Source organism: Homalodisca vitripennis, chromosome 1 (genome assembly GCF_021130785.1).
Source record: "Homalodisca vitripennis isolate AUS2020 chromosome 1, UT_GWSS_2.1, whole genome shotgun sequence".
Classification (NCBI taxonomy): domain Eukaryota; kingdom Metazoa; phylum Arthropoda; class Insecta; order Hemiptera; family Cicadellidae; genus Homalodisca; species Homalodisca vitripennis.
In genome coordinates this window covers 179,060,857-179,081,221 of record NC_060207.1, presented here as the reverse complement: position 1 = coordinate 179,081,221, position 20,365 = coordinate 179,060,857, and the positions used below count along the sequence as shown (strand labels likewise).

Here is a 20,365-nt window from a genome sequence, read left to right as displayed (position 1 = left end):
GGTGTGGTCCTGTCACATGTTTCTGTACTAAAGCGACTGGTTGCAAGATGCAACCTGCTTGTTCCTCTCAACGACTATGTCTGGTTGTGTGGTCCCTGTCAAATGCCACTTAGTGGTGACTTGGGAATGGTTTGAGGCTATTAGTGTATGCGATAGGAATGTATAAAGTGGTATAATTGCTTTTTTCGTGGAATAATCGGTTTTGTTTGAAGAATACCTCAGTGACAGTCCTTTGAAATGCGTTTCTTGAGGACAGGAATTTTTTTAATGAAACTTTAAAAATGTACAAAAGTATTTGGGAATATCTTGTAATGGACTCTACAGAAAAAAACCAATGATGATAACGCCATGTAATGTTCAATATTTACTTAAAAAATATTTGATGGAAAATGCATGTTTTACTCGTACATTTGTAAAAACATACAATTTTCTTAGGAGTTGTGTGTTTAAAATATGCCGTTTTTTTAAGTTATATTTTCTTAAACATGTTATTCCCTGAATTAATATTTCATACACTTACTGTAAAAGTACCCTTCTTCAGCCATTCCAGAAGATTCCAAAGGTTGTACAATTAGCTAAAATTTCTCGTGAAGTGACAAAAATTTGTTTTTCATTTATATGTTTTGCACTAACAATAAAGTTTTCACTGTAAATTAAAAAAAAAAAATATTAACAAAACTTAACATCAATTGCACAACCTCAAACCGGTTATAATTTTAACTTCCTGGACATTACAGAACTGTATAAAGCCTCGCGTTCGTGTGTAAGCTGGATTTCAGTTGTCTACTAACATATCCGTCGAAATCCTTGTGGTTCGGATTCGAAGTAAAAATATATGGATTAAGGAATAGCCGTCCTTAATCAATAACACGACCCCTTCATTCCCTCATTTCCATTACAATCCATTTTTTTATCGCCTCAAAATACAGAATGTCTCATAAACTCAATACACACTGTTATTGTATTTTTTGAAAGAAAACACATTTACTATTTAAGTTGTGTAGGTTTTAACTTTATTTGTTGCAGTCTTTGTTGCAGTCTAAAACGCCTACCACACATAATTGTGATTAATAATACTATGCTATGATATTGAATAAATTATACCCGTGGAATTTGGTCCAAAACTGTCCTTGACCATAAATTGAATCATATTTCAAGACTTAGTGAATATATGGGTTGTTTTCGTGTGGGTTGACTTGTAAATATACAAATGATCCTATTAATGATCCACTGCCTATTAATTAAGCTTTTGATTTTAAATGGCGCTTAATTTTATCAAACAAATTAGTTACTGAATGGTTCATTAAAAACCCTTTGCCTAAAACATTCTCAAAACTCCTGTGTGGGCTTCGTCTAATGCATTGAGAAGTCATTTAATATACAGCAAATTCTGTGAACATGATCTTTTTTAATTCCCGCATGTAAAAGTTATTGTCTCAGAGATTTCTTTGGGCAACGTGTATGAGACTGTCATACATCATATCACCACAGTGACATTTTCATTACAGATTTTCTTATCTCATACAGATCTTTGTTCATAACTTTCACTGTTCTGTGAATTGTGATACTAATTAATTGTAATTGTGTTCCACATTTTGTAACGTACATTTTTAACGTCTTTTAACCTTTTCAATACTCTTAGTTTTCAAATGAATCATAAAAAAAACAGTTACTTTGATCAAATCACAACGAAATTCAGTACAATTTATCACATATTACATAATACAAGTGGAAATAATGAATGGGTGTTGTAAACAATCAAATTTACAAGTTATTAGTTAATGTACAGTTTCAAACAGCCAATTACAGTTTCGATGTATGTACCAGGTTAAGTGTACTAGGTTAAAAGTATATTTATTCCAATTTAAAGCTCTATAAAATACCCTCTGGTAGCAATTTAATTCATATAACTGCTTCATCTAAATTGAATAGTTGACGCATAAGCGGATTAACGAGCGTGTCTGTCAATGTTTCAATTAGTACAAGAAAACGAGCTAAAATGTCCTTAAATTAATTGCACTGTAATATAAATGTCGTAAACTTAGGCAGTAGCTATAGAAAGGTTTTCATGCAATCTCGGTAAAGCCTGTTACGCGATACGTGGCTTGGCGTACTCGCACTTTGTAATATTAAGCGTTACAAATATTTATTGTAAGAAGCGTAAGATTGTTTTGAACGATTTTAGTAAATTCTGTTATTTGTGAGGAACGTGATTAGAAGACACGTGTTACGTGTGCTACAGCACGCACGTTTCTGTTCTTCATTTGTATTTCATTTGGAACCATATTTAATGAGTTTTTAAATCGTAGGAAGTGACAAATGACTTTAGGAATGTACCTGTATATCTACTTGCCACGCATGCGGTGTTGGCCGTTATTTGCAGCGCATATTAATGTGCGGTTCGTGCGCACAGCAGCGTACTGAGAAGACCACAGCCAAACTAACCGCAGTGACTGTCAACAAATGTATACATATAATATATTTAATTGTTTTTTTGTTGTCATCGCAAAATCTGTACTCGCTGTATGAAAGTCTAAGTTTGGTTTGGTTATAGTAGTAGTTCAGGAAATAATTGATTGCTATCATGTATGGTCTTCAACTCTTCAACAAGTGCCAGAATGACTTCATAAGTTTTTGTTAGTTCAACTTCAAGAATTGAAACCTTGCATATCAGTAAAAGATAAAAATTCAAATTTTAATGCAATATTACATTTTTAGCTTTTTTAGGGATACGGCCTGCGAGAAGTCGGGCGGCGGGATTTTTTAAACGAAAACATCAAATCAAATCTTTAATTGCTCGTAACAATTGCAAATCGTATGACAAAAGTCATAATTTTTTTTCTACATTTTAAACTCTCACACCACATTACCATCACGTCCAAACTTACATCATTGTCCATACATTGAAGTCTTATTCATCCTTCGCCAATCTCAACCCACTTTCAGCGCTGGAGTCAGTCATCGAATTGGGCAGTCTCCCAGTTAAACGCCAGAAACTCGTGAATGCTGTTGAATACTTTTGACTCTAGAAAGTGCTTAAATGAGTTTTTGACGCCTTTGACGTTTGGGCATTTTTTAATAGAATTTGGAAATCTGTTGAAATGAACACCTGCCTGCGAAAGCAAGTGCTCATAAACCACCGTTCTGTGTCTTCCAGTACGGTAAGTTATCTCTGCCTAGAGTCTCATACCCGTGTATGTCACGTCCACTGGTTAGGGAACATTTAGAGAAAATGTGGAGTTTGGCCAATAAATCAAATTGCATGTAATTGATATAATTCTTGAAATGTTACGGAAAAATACAAATTTACAAGCTTGAAAACATTGGTGCCGTGTAATATTTCTTACAAGAAGTTTTTTAATTATGGACTCAACGTGTAATGTAGAATGGATAAAGCAAAGTTGGTACAAAAATGAGATTTCTTCATAACACAATTGTCGCCCTGCATAGCCAGTACCCAACACATTTTCTCCACAGTTACCAGTTTTAAGAGCTACAGTAAATATGAATTTCCATCAATGGAATTTCAACAAATCCAATTAAATTTGTTTACTTGAAGTATTTTAAGTGGGAGTAGCGCGATGCCCGAGCTTTGGATCTGGATTAAGCGATAGCACAGGTTCAAATCCTGTATGTGACCGTTACACGTTTTATCAGAACAGTCGACCTTGTACTATATCGACTTCCTCTTAATCTGTTTGATAAGATCCTCGCACAGCCCAGTCACCCATGAGGACGGGCAGAATAAGGCTTAAAGGGGGTCGGCCTCTCCTTAAAAACATCTAGAATATGGGAGTCTACTCTATGGTAATCCCTTGGGGATATTCGAATATTTATAGCGGGCACATTGTTAGCCGAAAAACATTATTTTAAATGCAATAACTTGCGAAAATAGCATGCCTATAAACCGGGGTTCGGACCCCGTGGTGGAGTGATGACTGGGGTCCCAACCATTTAGCTACCAGGAATAGCTAAAGTTATAGTCAATGTGTGTGACGTTCTGGATCGACTGAAAGTCAGAGGCATGTGATTTTGTCCAAACCTGAACCTATTCACTGCAAAAACAATTGCTATCGAAATAATGAAAGCACAATTCTAAAAAGCATTGTTACCATGGAAATGCTCTGGATTGTAAATGGAAATTCTTTTGATTCCTTTTCCCTTTGTTAAGAATATGAATGGAAGCTTTTTAGAATTCGCGTTATAATAAAATCACAAAACATAAGGTCAAACTTTTAAACATCGATACGGTACTCCCTGTAATATTATGTTGTTATTTTGTACCATACAGTGTTCTGTAAACTTGTTTGATCTGCTTCTACGATTTTTGTTAAAATCTCGTAACGGTTCCAATAACCATATAAATGATTAAAAATATTAATTTCTTTTATTTAATACGATTCAGCCGACCCACGCCAAAACGCACTATCCATTTGTTTCTAAATTGTGTATCGGTACCATACTAACTACGCATTAATATCCAAAAGTAACTAACTATGTATTAATATTCAAAAGTAACTAACTATGCATTAATATTCAAACGTAACTAACTAATCCCGTGAATAATAAAGTGGGCGTCATATCCAGAACTCAATTTATTTTAAGTAGTAACATTCTAAAACTCACATCAGCCAATAGGATTGCATTGTTTTAATCATGAGATCTCAAAACATCTGTTATTTCAAACCCGTCTCCATCCTCAAGCCCATCATCTTGGATTTAGTTATGTTACTCACTCGCTATTGTTATTTGTTGGTTGTAATTTGTTTTATTCTATTTAACTATTTCTCACTAGATTTTTTTCAATAATTTCAGTACATATGGAATTTTAAAAATTTACTTAATACAACAGAAAAGAGAAAACTTATCAAGTTAGCTTACATACGTTACATTCAGACTGGCGTATGTCTGCTATAGTTTTTAACTGGCTCACTTTTAAATAAAATTCATACATTATTATACACAGTTAGGTTATGCTCATTCCTTGTTATTAAATTCAACGCCAAATACTTCAGTTTTTATGAATTTGCCTATGAAACAGTCTTTACGGATTAAGTTATTAACTTCTACAGTTAATTATAGATTTAAAGGGTTATTAAACTTAGGCTTAATGCCAGGTGAATGATGTCACCGATAATTTGTTATCGACATCACATTTGATCGATAAATTAACTCAGATTTTTTACTATATTACAATGGAAAATTGGAAATGGGGTGAATGAGGTGGCGATGGACTTGAATGCTTTTAAAAGAGAAAGTGTCAAGCATTCATTGAAGATTAAAAGTGAATGGCGGAGTCTCATTATTGCCGAATCAAGAGCACTAGAGAATACCTTAGTAGTGAACTTGATATTTCAAATTTCTTGAGTTGTACAATCAAAGTGTGGATATATCTTTAAGATTAAGGAGAGCTTTCTTCAGAATTATATTTTGTTAATACTTCAATGATGGCGTACCATTTACGGAGTATTATTCGATTTGCATTGCAGTGCTTGAAAAACATCTAAGGCGAACAAAATAATGCAAAAAATGAGGTTAATGACTCTTCAGAAAGTACATGATTTTAAGGATAAAGCATTTTATGTTAAACTCAAGGAGAAAGAGAAAATGGCATCTTTCTTGTTTTATTGTCTAAAGAATTTAATAAACCCAAAAAGAATCGAATCTATCTGCATGTTATAGCCATCAACTGTGTACGTAAAACTTAATAGTAGTTAAACGATAATCGTTATCAGAATTACAAAAAAAAACTTTATTAATTTACACGTGGAAGGATGAACCAAGACTATGGTAAAAGGTCAAACGAGGTCTAATTTGTAATATTTGTTATCTTATCTGGTATTTCTTATTTTACATTACTGTACTTCGATCATGTGTTAATGGATCTGGGGGGCAAAATCAAAATCCTATCATGTTGAACATGCTAAACTACAGTGAGGAGGAATCCTAAACTTCAGTTCTTAGCTTTTCAGTTAACACACTCATAATGTAATGAATAATGAATGGGCTATATGTTATTTTGAAACGGAAGTTGATGCATCGATCTAGAAACGTACACAGGTTGAGAAGCCTATTCCGGTTAAAAAGTGTATACATAATATGGCTATTGTAGTTTATTCTGATGTAAGGTATTTCTGGTGCAATAGTTGAATTTGTCTAAAATGTCTACTTTCGTCAAAAAACAACAAAATGCTTTTGTAACAGTCTTTAAATCTGTAGTAAAAGTTATATAGTGTCATTGTCATTGATATCTGCTGTACATTAATTATCAAGCACTGCATACTTAATATTTGCTAAAATTTATAGTTAAAATTATTTTTACTAAAACTCCCTATTTTATTATCTGGATGACCTCTGTGCTCATCGTTGATTACAGGCAGAGAGTGTTAACATAAGAAGTTTATTTTTATTTGTAAGCTTACTCTATGCTTTAATGCTATAAACGTAAAGATATTTAAAATGGCGTTTAAATGATTTAAACATGATTGTGTTGTCACATTTTAATGGTTACAAAGAGCAGTTGTTTACAAACACACATTTACTCTCCTGATGATTAAGCAAAAAAGGGAGTTTTCACGATATATTTGTATGAATACTGTCCATGTACAATCTCAATACAATCGGCCAGTAGGTTTTACGTAGCTGAGTAATACACACACATGAACACACAAATAGCCTCCATTAAATTTTTATATAATAGTATAGATAAATAACATACTACCTAATAACTATAAGACTAAATTATCTAAAACTACTGAATTAAAACACACTTTTCATACTACTAAACCCAGTCGTATTTTTTAAATATCAGCCATAGATTAATTATTATGTGTTGCCATATATATAAGTGCTAAGAGCATTCGACGATCTGTCTTATTCTAACGTGTTGTCAGTATATTTTGCAGGATTTAAAGGATGAATAATATTTTCCCAATACATATAAATTCAGTTTTTTGAATTTGGTATTGACAATTATTGTTACTTTTTTGAAAAGCAGTGTAGTTGTGAATATATATAGCTATTAGATATAGAAGAAAGAAATTGTTTCAACACTGTAAACCAACGGAATCGTTCATATTATTTTGATTGTTTATATGATACTGTCTACACAACTGGTTTAGTTCTAAGCGAATCTGTGCTTTTTAAAATTTGATTTTAATTTTAAAAATATGTTTTAATAAAATGCGTAACACCGCTCCATACCTCAGGTGCGAAAATGATCACGCATAATATCGTGACAGTCAAGTCGTTAACTGATGCTTCTACAATTTTTATTGGCTAAACGAGCAGAACTTACCTTGCCAGACACGGTTTTTTCATTTTAAATAGTCCCATAATCGAGCACAAAACGATGTTGACGTCTACGCTATGTATCCACATTGGTGCAACACGTGCATTTGAACTTGTACTCGTAAAGTAGATGAGTTGACTATTACTGGTGCTCGTAAAACAGTTGTTCTATCACCAGTCAGTCATTCACCTAGATTCATTCATAATTACGTGTTGGCTGTACAACCGGTTACCCAAGGATAGTAGATTACAGTGTAGTGTAGTATCCAGATCCGTGGGTTTATCGGTTTATCAGCTATCCCGTCATAACTACGTGTTGGCTGTACAACCGGTTATCCACGGATAGTAGATTACAGTGTAGTTTAGTATCCAGATCCGTGGGTTTATCGGTTTATCAGCTATCCCGTCATAACTACGTGTTGGCTGTACAACCGGTTATCCACGGATAGTAGATTACAGTGTAGTTTAGTATCCAGATCCGTGGGTTTATCGGTTTATCAGCTATCCCGTCATAACTACGTGTTGGCTGTACAACCGGTTATCCACGGATAGTAGATTACAGTGTAGTTTAGTATCCAGATCCGTGGGTTTATCGGTTTATCAGCTATCCCGTCATAACTACGTGTTGGCTGTACAACCGGTTATCCACGGATAGTAGATTACAGTGTAGTTTAGTATCCAGATCCGTGGGTTTATCGGTTTATCAGCTATCCCGTCGTAACTACGTGTTGGCTGTACAACCGGTTATCCACGGATAGTAGATTACAGTGTAGTTTAGTATCCAGATCCGTGGGTTTATCGGTTTATCAGCTATCCCGTCATAACTACGTGTTGGCTGTACAACCGGTTATCCACGGATAGTAGATTACAGTGTAGTTTAGTATCCAGATCCGTGGGTTTATCGGTTTATCAGCTATCCCGTCGTAACTACGTGTTGGCTGTACAACCGGTTATCCACAGATAGTAGATTACAGTGTAGTTTAGTATCCAGATCCGTGGGTTTATCGGTTTATCAGCTATCCCGTCATAACTACGTGTTGGCTGTACAACCGGTTATCCACGGATAGTAGATTACAGTGTAGTTTAGTATCCAGATCCGTGGGTTTATCGGTTTATCAGCTATCCCGTCATAACTACGTGTTGGCTGTACAACCGGTTATCCACGGATAGTAGATTACAGTGTAGTTTAGTATCCAGATCCGTGGGTTTATCGGTTTATCAGCTATCCCGTCATAACTACGTGTTGGCTGTACAACCGGTTATACACGGATAGTAGATTACAGTGTAGTTTAGTATCCAGATCCGTGGGTTTATCGGTTTATCAGCTATCCCGTCGTAACTACGTGTTGGCTGTACAACCGGTTATCCACAGATAGTAGATTACAGTGTAGTTTAGTATCCAGATCCGTGGGTTTATCGGTTTATCAGCTATCCCGTCATAACTACGTGTTGGCTGTACAACCGGTTATCCACGGATAGTAGATTACAGTGTAGTTTAGTATCCAGATCCGTGGGTTTATCGGTTTATCAGCTATCCCGTCATAACTACGTGTTGGCTGTACAACCGGTTATCCACGGATAGTAGATTACAGTGTAGTTTTAGTATCCAGATCCGTGGGTTTATCGGTTTATCAGCTATCCCGTCATAACTACGTGTTGGCTGTACAACCGGTTATCCACGGATAGTAGATTACAGTGTAGTTTAGTATCCAGATCCGTGGGTTTATCGGTTTATCAGCTATCCCGTCATAACTACGTGTTGGCTGTACAACCGGTTATCCACGGATAGTAGATTACAGTGTAGTTTAGTATCCAGATCCGTGGGTTTATCGGTTTATCAGCTATCCCGTCATAACTACGTGTTGGCTGTACAACCGGTTATCCACGGATAGTAGATTACAGTGTAGTTTAGTATCCAGATCCGTGGGTTTATCGGTTTATCAGCTATCCCGTCATAACTACGTGTTGGCTGTACAACCGGTTATCCACGGATAGTAGATTACAGTGTAGTTTAGTATCCAGATCCATGGGTTTATCGGTTTATCAGCTATCCCATCGTAACTACGTGTTGGCTGTACAACCGGTTATCCACGGATAGTAGATTACAGTGTAGTTTAGTATCCAGATCCGTGGGTTTATCGGTTTATCAGCTATCCCGTCATAACTACGTGTTGGCTGTACAACCGGTTATCCACGGATAGTAGATTACAGTGTAGTTTAGTATCCAGATCCGTGGGTTTATCGGTTTATCAGCTATCCCGTCGTAACTACGTGTTGGCTGTACAACCGGTTATCCACGGATAGTAGATTACAGTGTAGTTTAGTATCCAGATCCGTGGGTTTATCGGTTTATCAGCTATCCCGTCATAACTACGTGTTGGCTGTACAACCGGTTATCCACGGATAGTAGATTACAGTGTAGTGTAGTATCCAGATCCGTGGGTTTATCGGTTTATCAGCTATCCCGTCATAACTACGTGTTGGCTGTACAACCGGTTATCCACGGATAGTACATTACAGTGTAGTGTAGTATCCAGATCCGTGAGTTTATCGGTTTATCAGCTATCCCGTCATAATGGGATCACGTAACTTTCAAAACGTAACAGCTCTGGGTCAGTTTGGGAGGAGGCTTTGCCTGTACAGCTGTTCGCCTTTTATTTTTGACTTTTAATAAATTATCAGTAATAATAAATATTCAATTATTCATTCCGAATTAAATAAACAATAATAATTATTTTATTCGTTTACAGTTGTTCACAAGTTATTGAAAAATCTTACTAGTGTGTATAGCTTTTTTCTATTTTCTCATCTCGCTAACACAGGATGGTTTCCAGCAAGGTTGTTTTATACATTTTTCTTTAAACTTTGTTTTAACAATGTTTAAAATATTTCTTATTGAGCTCATGTTTGGAAAATAATTCGAGAAATTTAAAAAAATAATCTTTTGGTGTATCTGTGTAGCAAAAGAATAGTTAAAACTTAGTTACAAAATATTTAATTTTAAGGGTATTAAATATACTCCACGATCATGAAAACAGTAATGTAAAATGGAAGTATACATGGGAACGACTATAAGAAATGTATACAGTATAGTTTGTATAAATAATGACATTTAATAAGTAAATACAGATAAATTTGGTTGACTCTCTTAATTTGTCATGTCTCCGTAAAATATCATCGTTTGGTAATAAAAAGTGCACCTTCCGTGTCCAAGTTGGATTTATCATTTACGATCGACGCCTTATTTATGGTGCATACATCTTAGTCCCGCAATACCTGTATGTAGTACAGATTGCGTCGCTGTAATTGCAGGCGTTGCTGCTGTGCCGGTTTCCACTTCATGATGTGGTATCAGATCGATATTCGGTCAATTATAATGTTCACCGTATTATAGCAAGCTGTTGAATTATGCATAGAGCCAAACGGGGCCATTGTGAACGGCACGATATGGCTGTTTGTGCATAATGCAATTTGTTGGCACGCGACCTTTTTTATATTCACAATAATAAATAATTTCGTTCGCCCGCCCGCCATATGTTTATGTTTATATACCACTCAATGAAAATCTTTTTCTGAATTTAGAATAGGCGAGGTACCGCCACCATATTTTGGGCACAATATATAGTTAAATATACAAATACTCGAATGTATAATATGTATATATTCAATAAAGATCACCAAAAGTATGTTCTCCACCGTGACTCGAACCCAGATCTCTTACTTACCGCACGAGCATGTTACAATTACACCACAGAGTTCTATCTCATTACGAGTTAATTATTTTGTATTTTACCATTTCTGTCACGTTTGTGTTTATATAACCAAACTAACGGACGAATGGAAAACTAAATACCTGTCAAACGATTTTTAACATATTTTGAAATGTGTATTAATGGCATTAGCCTGTTTAATTTCAATAGATTAACCAACAAAAAGTACTTGTTCCACCGGCAGATTGTAAACACCATAATATGAAAATTATGCCAGAAAACGTATAATGCACTGAAATTGTCACAGAGTAACGCTTACTCATGGGTCTCTGACGTTACTGAATACCCCGTGACGGAAGACAGCAGTTGTTGGGCTGGGTCCAAACTCTCAGCTCGTGAGTGAGGGTCTAACTGGTGCTTCAACTGCAATCCCTAATCCCTAATGCTACAGTTTACCTGACAGCTTGTATCGTTAATGCATAATAAAACAGAAGAGACGGTTGTACACGCCTCTCTACATTAGATATGGTGGGTTCTAGTTGGACTGTTCACACAGTGGCTGTCTCACGTAAAAATCAATACAGTATTCGTGTAATTAACCGGTAAGTGGCCGCAGTAGAGCGACACACGTGAGCGTGTCAAGTAGCGTAAGCACGGCGTTCACGCGATACTCTATCGACCTGTTAGTTGTGTTGTCCCTAGCTGACTGACCTTTTCTTGCTAACTGCCTTTGTCACCGGCTGAGTCGCCTTGGAGCTCACTGCCAAGAAAATCTAATGTATACATTTTGTTATCTGAATGGAATGATGTCCTCAAGGATCGACCTTTGAGCCAGTTTTCTTCCAGTAGGTAGTACTTGTCCTTTACCCCCAAGGAATGAATAAAATGCTTATTCCTTGCGAAGTTAGAGCCATTATGCACCATGATCTTTCTTAAACAACTAAGTTCTACCCCTTATTGCTCTAAACTTTAAACGGAGATTTGTTTACATTCATAACTTGGTGGTGTCTTTTGGAGACACAGACTTTTGTATTAATGAATAGGCTACACATTATTCACAAAATACACCTTAGCGCTTAATTACTCAAAATGTTGAACTTGTGAGGTCACTGAGGACACGCCTTGACAGATAAGGGTCAATTTAGCGTGGAAACTACAGTAGAATTTATTTCGCATGAGTAGTATTATTCGCCAAACACCCCACTTCATGTTTGTGTTTAGTCTTTTCATGCCGTTGCAAAGTTTAAATTTTCCATACAGCTGCCAATATTACTGTGGAAAATGAATGCTGTAGTAAGATTTTTTATGAATATTGGGATAAAAAAGTACGATATTGTTGTACATTAAATGTTAAACCCAGTAAATTTCGTAATTCCAACAGCTTTTGGATCGTTTGAATTTGATGTTATTGACCGATAGTCCACAGTCATTTATGAGCAATATACATAATGTGTGCCAGTTTATAATTTTTATGTTAATGAGAGGGCATATTGAGAACAAGGCACGGATGGAAATAAGCAAATGAAATTATCCCTTTTTAACTCAATGGTAGTTTTTTTTTACATGTTTTCACACGGTCAGAACACACTGGGTGGATATAATTAGTCCGAACTGTTGAGCGGTTCAGTGAAAGCTGGCCAGCTGTTCAGTACAGGCCAGCGCTTGAGTTGGGTGCCTTATATGGGCAGGTTTGCTCGGCGTTACTGTCTGTGTACTGATTGCGGTCTACCGTACTTCACGGCCGCGTGATCGTGGCCCAGGGCTCGGCGGCGCCTCGGTGTCCCTTGACAGTGCAGATACCGCTGACGTGTCCTTGCAGAGTTTCTGTCTCAAAATAATAAAGTACCAATTCGTATTTCGGACTACAAACCATTGTACAGTCCATTACATGTATGTTTCTATCTTGTGCATATACTTTATCTCATTTCAAAGACGTGAGTAAGTTATAATGTGGGGTTTCTAGGACACTTCTTTGGACAACTGAAAATCAATGTAAAATCTCTGGCCAAACGTAAAACATTTAACGTGAAAAACATAAAAGAACGCAAAATAAACATAAATTTTCATCTACTAACCTACCCAATATTCTAACATACTGACATGAAAATAATATACGGTAATTTATAGTGAGTATACTATATTTTTACATACAGCTGTTTAGAACGAACTTTTAGTAAAAGCAACTCAAATTATCCAAATACTTGCAACCTATACAAGAAACTTATATATTTACTATCATTCAGTGTTATTCATAAGTAATTTCTCTTTTAACTAATTTTCAAGTTTGCTTACATTTACATTGTTGTTTACACGCCACTAAAATACATTAATCTCAGCCGGAGTTTTGATGTGATCAATGTGTGTGTACAGATCTCATTAATTTTATTGTTATATGTCTACAATATATTTTCTTTCATTAAATCTGTTATTGCTTATTCTCTCCCTAATGTAAGTTCTGAAATATTACCTTACAATGTTGTAAGATCTGTGTAGAAAGATTGCTTCCTTCCAATGCCAAAGTATTTGATTTCCAATGCCAAGGTATTCGGTATGTGCATGTCATTTTTAATAAAGGATTAATTCAGTTTCTTTGTGACAAATGTAATATGCGTTGCCCAAGCAAGCCCAAAGTTTACATTTTAGGTATGTTTAAGATTAATTACAATTTGTTTGTTTTTAATATTACAGTATGAGAACGAAATTAGAGATTAAAAAATAGAAGTACTGTTTAATGACCAAACGCTCTCAAGAATTAGGCTTGTTAATATGAGAGGCAATTTGTAGTATATGTGTCCACAACATTGTTTTTCGTCAAATTGAATGAGGAATTTATTTAATACTGAAATTGATCCTCAACCGCGCTATTTTTAGAGGGTGGTCGAAACAGGAGGGTATCGAAAGGGTAATCTTATCAATTGAAACATTTTTCTTATATTCGTATTTTTTAGTTTGACACTTTAAACCAACCGTCAGGCACGTAAAATAAAAATAAAATCAGCATTAGCCATCGAGGTAATGATCGGAAATTTGGTTGAAAATCTTTATCTTGTTGGATCACACTGAAATAAATTATTTGTGTCTGACGGTTAAGTATGTGCTCTTAAAATATATGACCTATAAAATTAATCATTTAGTATTTTTAAACCTTTTGATACTCTTAATGGATACTTAATTTGAAACTCCACCAAAACTAGCGCAGCTGATATCGATGTCTTCTCTTTAGTTCATAGGGGTAAATCATCAATTTCATTGAAAAACTAAGCTCTATGTATACAGTATGCAAATTGGCTCTCGGTTTATTTGGGGCAATATACATAGCAAGTTTGTTTTGAAGCAAAATGCTGACAGTGTACGAAGCAAGTCTGTGAACGACACATCGCATGTTTCTCGTTCCGTCAGAAAAAATGAGTTCAGGGATCGAGCCTGCGTGTGTGCGAGATGGGTTCTGCCACTCACATCGGAGCTAGGCTGGATACGTCTAGGAGATGCCTTTGACAATGAAGTGTCAGATGTTGACTTGAAATCTTACTCTCACCCAGCAAAGGTAAAGTTGAGAAGTTTGCAGGAAGGGGGGGGGGGTGTCGTCTCGGCAATACTGATAAGTGATTAGAGTCCGTCGGTCAATCGCCATCAGTCCACGGCCTCAGTTTCCCGTCTACTCGTATGTCGCGAGGTGCACTTAAGTCACGTGTTTACTTGTAAAAGCGCCGATGGTTTTTACTACAGCCACCCTTTCTGTTTATAGTTCACAATTCATTGACTAATAACATTTCCTGCTGTGTCAATATTTAGTCTTTTACAGTTAAAAGATTACAAGTTGTTGGAAAACTTAAGTGTAAATACTCTTTTCTAATTTATTTTACTGAATGTCAGTGCTCTTTTCGTTATCATAAATCATAGGAAAATATTAAGAGAATGAAAAATCTTTATTTAGTAAAATTTGAAATAAACTGTTTTGTTCGTTTGAAATAATTAAAATTAGCTGAATGTATAATTTTTACGTTGCTACGATTCGTGATAATAACAGATAGTACCGCAAACAAGAGAATGAATTACCACAATATTTTGAAATTTAGTTAAATAAAGAGTGATCAAGTGTTTTTCGGTATATATGTTTAGTTTACATTCACCTATTATTATAGAGCAGGGTGTTTAAAACCACCCGTCTCAAACATCTAGCAGTTAAATGGTTAAACACAGAGAGTTTAAATGGATTCCTCATTAAATTGACCTTAAAGTGGTATTTATTGCATAATTTGTGATTTTATTTTTAGGTATCTTAATTGTCTAACCACTTCTAAAGAAACAATCAAAACTTACACTTGTTACCTATAAATAAAGTTTATTAATTTGTCACAGTTTTGTAATAGTTAGAGAAAAGAACTTTAAATGTGGAACTTGCTCAGTATCTCTTACAATTTCAAGTTTTTGGAATGTGAGCATTTTTTTAATTACCAAAAGAACTAGATTGTACAGTGGTAGAACGATTTTGAAAAATACGACATGCATGGTATTATTTGAAAGCTTGTTTCATGAAGTATTGACATGAAATTTATATTTGTGTGTAGGTTCGTATCACAGATTGAAAATTAAAAAAAAAAAAAACAAACAAACACTATTTTCTTTACATGCCAGACTGTCATTTTAAAACAGTGATAATTTTTAATTTTCCTCACCAAAATATTTAGGATTAATAGACTTTTAAAATAATAATGTGGATTTATTTGCATTTGAAATGTTAAAGATGTGAACATAGAGCACTGTTTTGGGACATCTATATTACAAAAAAAATTAATTATTTTTAACTAATCTTTGGGGTTGATTTAATGGGTAATCCGTTTAATTCAAACAACTACAATTAGCCATTTAACTGCTAGACATTTGAGATGGGTGGTCTGAAACACTCTGTATACATAGAATCTACTGTGATGGTGCAGAAAACTATCAATATTTTTGTAGAAATATCCTTTTAGGGGTACTACCTGGTGTTAAAAGATTCTCATGAAAAGATCGATATGTGCCATCATGTTCCTTTGTGGCCACTGCTTGGTGTCAAACAGGGGGTCGAGGGTGATGAAATTCATTTGGCACAACATCAGACATCATCGTATGTCTAATCTGAGCCTCTGAGCTCCAGCTAGAGTATTTATTATTAATTGTTATTATTTATTTGAAATGATTGATTATAAAGAATTTTATAACAGATTACACAGATGTCTCTATAAAAAGACAGAACAGGATAGGAATGATTAAATAAAATTGTTGATCAAAATATTATTTATAACAAACACAGTAGAAAGTGATATGCTTAACTAGAGTCAAGTGGATTTCTTTTGAATCATATAAGTAATAATAAATGGCTAATTTCTCCTACTGAACACTCAAATTTGTTGTTAAGATGAAATATTTGTCCTGAAATGACTCAGATCTTTATGCTTTTGACTAATTTTAGAATAATTTACTTGGTGTGTTAACACACTGACTGCAGCAGATGCCCTATGTGCTTGCTGTTTCATGAGAACACACACTGTACTGAGTATAGACCAGCAGTCAAGATGTTAACCATATGATGAGCTTGAATAATCTACAAGTGTTCATTGATATGTTTCAGGTTCCTCAAGACTTCACAGACTTCAATCTGTTGTGGACGGGGGTTCATCCGAAGCCTCAAGTCTTGAGAGCACTGAGCAGTCATCAACGAGTCAACCACTTCCCAAGGTACTTCAAGTACTTTATTAATTAAGTACTTTTTAAAATATATTTAAATATAGCTATAAAATAATTAGTTCTATAGATATTTTATATTTATTTTGTTTAAAGTAATCATGTGTGCATGCTTAAAGCTTGGAATATTAATCTTTTTTTACTTTTATTTTATATGTCAATGAACTGATTTAATAATTTTGTCAGAGGAAACCCAGAATCCTTCAATAAACAAATAATATTTTCTAGCAAGATTAGAGGATTGGGAAATAAATAATTTCTTTACATTATTTATTTTCAACATATAGATAAGTACAGTGGGTTTAGTACATTCAATAATCTACATAATGAATATTCACAAATTTAACTACAATACCAAAATTTTACAGTTAATATATAAACTAATTTTTAATATATCATGGAGTAATGCCAGGCTTTTCTTTTTTCCTTGTTTTTAAATACTTGAGTCTTTATAATAGAAACTTTGAAATCACGTACTGTGTGAGTATTATACTAAAACACCTTCGAAATCACTTTTTAACTAACTTAAAATAAACAAGTTTTGAAAAAATTTTAAATAAGATAAGAAATAGAATTTTGTATGGATTGTCTTTGTTAATTAGACACTTTCAGAAAAATCTTTGAATTGTATCTAAATAGTGAAAAAAAAACACTTAAGTTTTCGTGAACTTGCTGTCTATAGACAGGGATTTTGTAATAGTTTAGATGTAATTGAACAATAAGTTAATTTGTGACTAAAATAGGAAAGTTTTATTAACTTTCAGTTAAAATTGCAGGTGGCTCAGTTAAAACTAAACTGCAGGTTTGTGTAGTTGTTTTCAGGAGATCATAATAAAAAAAATAATTTCTAAGATTTATTTTTATTTCAAGTGGTTGAGAGGATGAGGTTTACTACACTAAAAGACATAAATAGGTTTGGGTTTTTATGGGGTGTAACAAATAATGAATAATTTTTGACAATTTATCCATCAATGGTATAAACTGTAACATAATAAATTGATCAAAATTATGTCAAATAGGTATAAATGACGTATTTTGTAAATTAATAATTCTGTTACAATGATTTTCTAAACCTTTTGTTATTATTGTAGGTCGTACGAACTGACAAGAAAAGACAGATTATATAAAAATATAGAAAAAATGCAACACGCCAAAGGAGCAAAACATTTTGATTTCATTCCACAAACTTTTGTGATGCCTGGCGACTTCAGGGAACTTACAACTTGTCATTATCGAACAAGAGGTCCGTGGATTGTGAAACCTGTGGCTTCTTCCAGGGGGAGAGGGATCTACATTGTCAACTCGGTAAGTAGTACAATTTCTGTTTTGTAAAGTGGGCAGTGTTTTAAATCTATAAACATTATCAACAAGAAGAGTTTAAATATAAATTATAAACACTGAAATATTACAACGTTAAAAAACACACTCGTGTATGTGTAACACTCGACTTATTTGCACAGATTTTATTAATTTTTATACTTTGTGTAGGTTTAGTCATACTTCGCAATCACGGCTTTTTCTTTACCAGAGACATTTTAGTTTGTCATCATAAACTGTTTTAAAAGAAAATGGTCCAAAACCAATTGGCAAAATTGTATAGACCTTCCATAGAATTGAACCCTTGACCTCTCGGTTAGAAAGTCGCAGCCTTACCTCTAAGCTGTGGTGAAAAACTGCTCTTAAAATACATTTCCTTCTGATTTATATCTGCTCATTTCAAGTATTTGTTATGTGGCTTCAAAGGAACCCAATTTCCCACATCTTTGCTCATCCTTTCTTGTAAGTCTTTGTAGTGGAATAGCAGGCAGTAATCCATCCTTTCAGTGCAAAACACAATCATTCGCCGCAATCACTATAAATAAAAAGATCCATTTTGTACTTGAAACATTTAATAGAAGACACTTGTGTAATACGTGAACGAAGTATAAAGTTGTCATGTGTGTTGTATGAAGAAGAAATCAGTGTTTTAGAATTTTTTTAATGTATGATTCAAAATTGAGGGTACCTAATTAAAAACATCATTAGTTTGATTATTACCATTCAGTAAAATCAGTATTCAAACAAATCAGTTAAGATGGGTGCAAATTGTCACAAATCAAGTTAGTGAAAGTGTTATTTTGGAAAAAAACATCATAAGTGAAGTAAATGTGTCAACTTTTTATGGCATTGTTACGCAATTAATAAATTAGTTTCTTTTAAAAGAGAAAAATTAAATGTTAGATTATATAATAAAATCCAGTTCAATACCAAGATTGCAATCAATTAAAATAAGTTAGAACCAACATGAACTTTTCAGTTTTATTAATTAATTAATTTTCCTTTTTAAAATTGACAACTTTGTAATAAAAGAGATTAATTATATCACTGTAAAATATCTAGAATAAGCTATAAATGTATTTTGATATCAGTATAAAGGGATAACCAATAATGTAAATTCAGTGTAAAAAAACTGAAATTTTACATCATGTCTAAACATATTATATACTTATAAAACAGAACCTATTTAGCAATCCTGTTAATGTTCAGTCTTGTTACATATAGTTGTATTTAGTCGCTTTGGTAAGACTGTCAATGAAGAGAATCTTGAGTAACAGAGAATACTCGTAGATCTGTCGCATTAAAGCCAATGTCTAGTTAAGCTTGACTAGAGTAGACCATAACATAGGACAATGTAATGTGCCAGTGCCTTTGTTAAACACGCAAACTGCAGAACGAGAGATGTATGCGCACTCTGTTACACGAGAGGTGAACTAACGACATTCACAACTCACTCCCACTCTCTTCAAGTCACCTGTGTTTGTGGTTACAACGGTATGACATGCTAACCAATCAGTTAAATGTTCATCAGTATCAGATTGTATACATTCAATATGAGTATGGTGGTCATTTACTGAGTGGTGAGATGTATGATCGTTTTAGGGAATAATGTTTTGGGAGATTTATTTACAGCAATTGTAATTTTTGCAAATTATTTTTTATTTGATCAAAATTTTTGAGGGAAAAACTTCCTTTAGTACCTTTGTTAGTATTTTCATAACTAAGATAGTGGTCAGGGACATTGAATGTGTAACTCTGGAAAAATTTCGATTCAATAACTATAAAACAAAAACCATTGCTATAGGGAAAAGTGGTTTTACACTGCCGGGATTTTGGACCTGAGTTAGAAGTAGTGCAGTTTGAACTCCTGTGATGATCACAATTTTCACCAGTACCATTGACCTTGTACTGTATTGATTCTCTCAAATATTCTGTTTGATAAGATCCTCGCAAAGGCCATTGATCCATGAGGATGGTCGATATAAGGAGTCAAAGAGGATTAGAGACACTTCTACTTGTATATAGTCATGTACTATATACATGACTATATACAAGTCTGTATACTATATACGTCTGTTTGCTCTATTTATAGGGCACTCAGTATCCACAAGAAAGTTACTGGAGTATTATTTCCTCTAGTATATATGTGGCTTATATGGGAATTTACGTTTGAGTTTTAACCTTAAGTTATGTTATCTTCCAAGTGCCCTGCATTATGTATCACAACATTGAATTTTTGTGACTTCCTTCTCCAGAATTTAACTCATTACTCCCTTGTTAGAGGGCCATGACCATTTTCATTAGAACATGAATGAAGTCCAAGG

The 20,365-nt window shown here is 34.3% G+C and overlaps 1 protein-coding gene across 1 annotated transcript in view; it reads left to right on the top strand.

Annotated features, from left to right (window-relative positions):
* LOC124352794 (tubulin polyglutamylase TTLL5) overlaps nucleotides 1-20,365 on the top strand; it is a 158,258-nt gene that overhangs the window by 122,418 nt on the left and 15,475 nt on the right. The window contains exons 3-4 of the mRNA XM_046802467.1: nucleotides 16,612-16,718; nucleotides 17,816-18,029. Of these exons, the coding sequence (XP_046658423.1) occupies nucleotides 16,612-16,718; nucleotides 17,816-18,029 (321 nt within the window). The remainder of the gene's footprint in view (nucleotides 1-16,611; nucleotides 16,719-17,815; nucleotides 18,030-20,365) is intronic.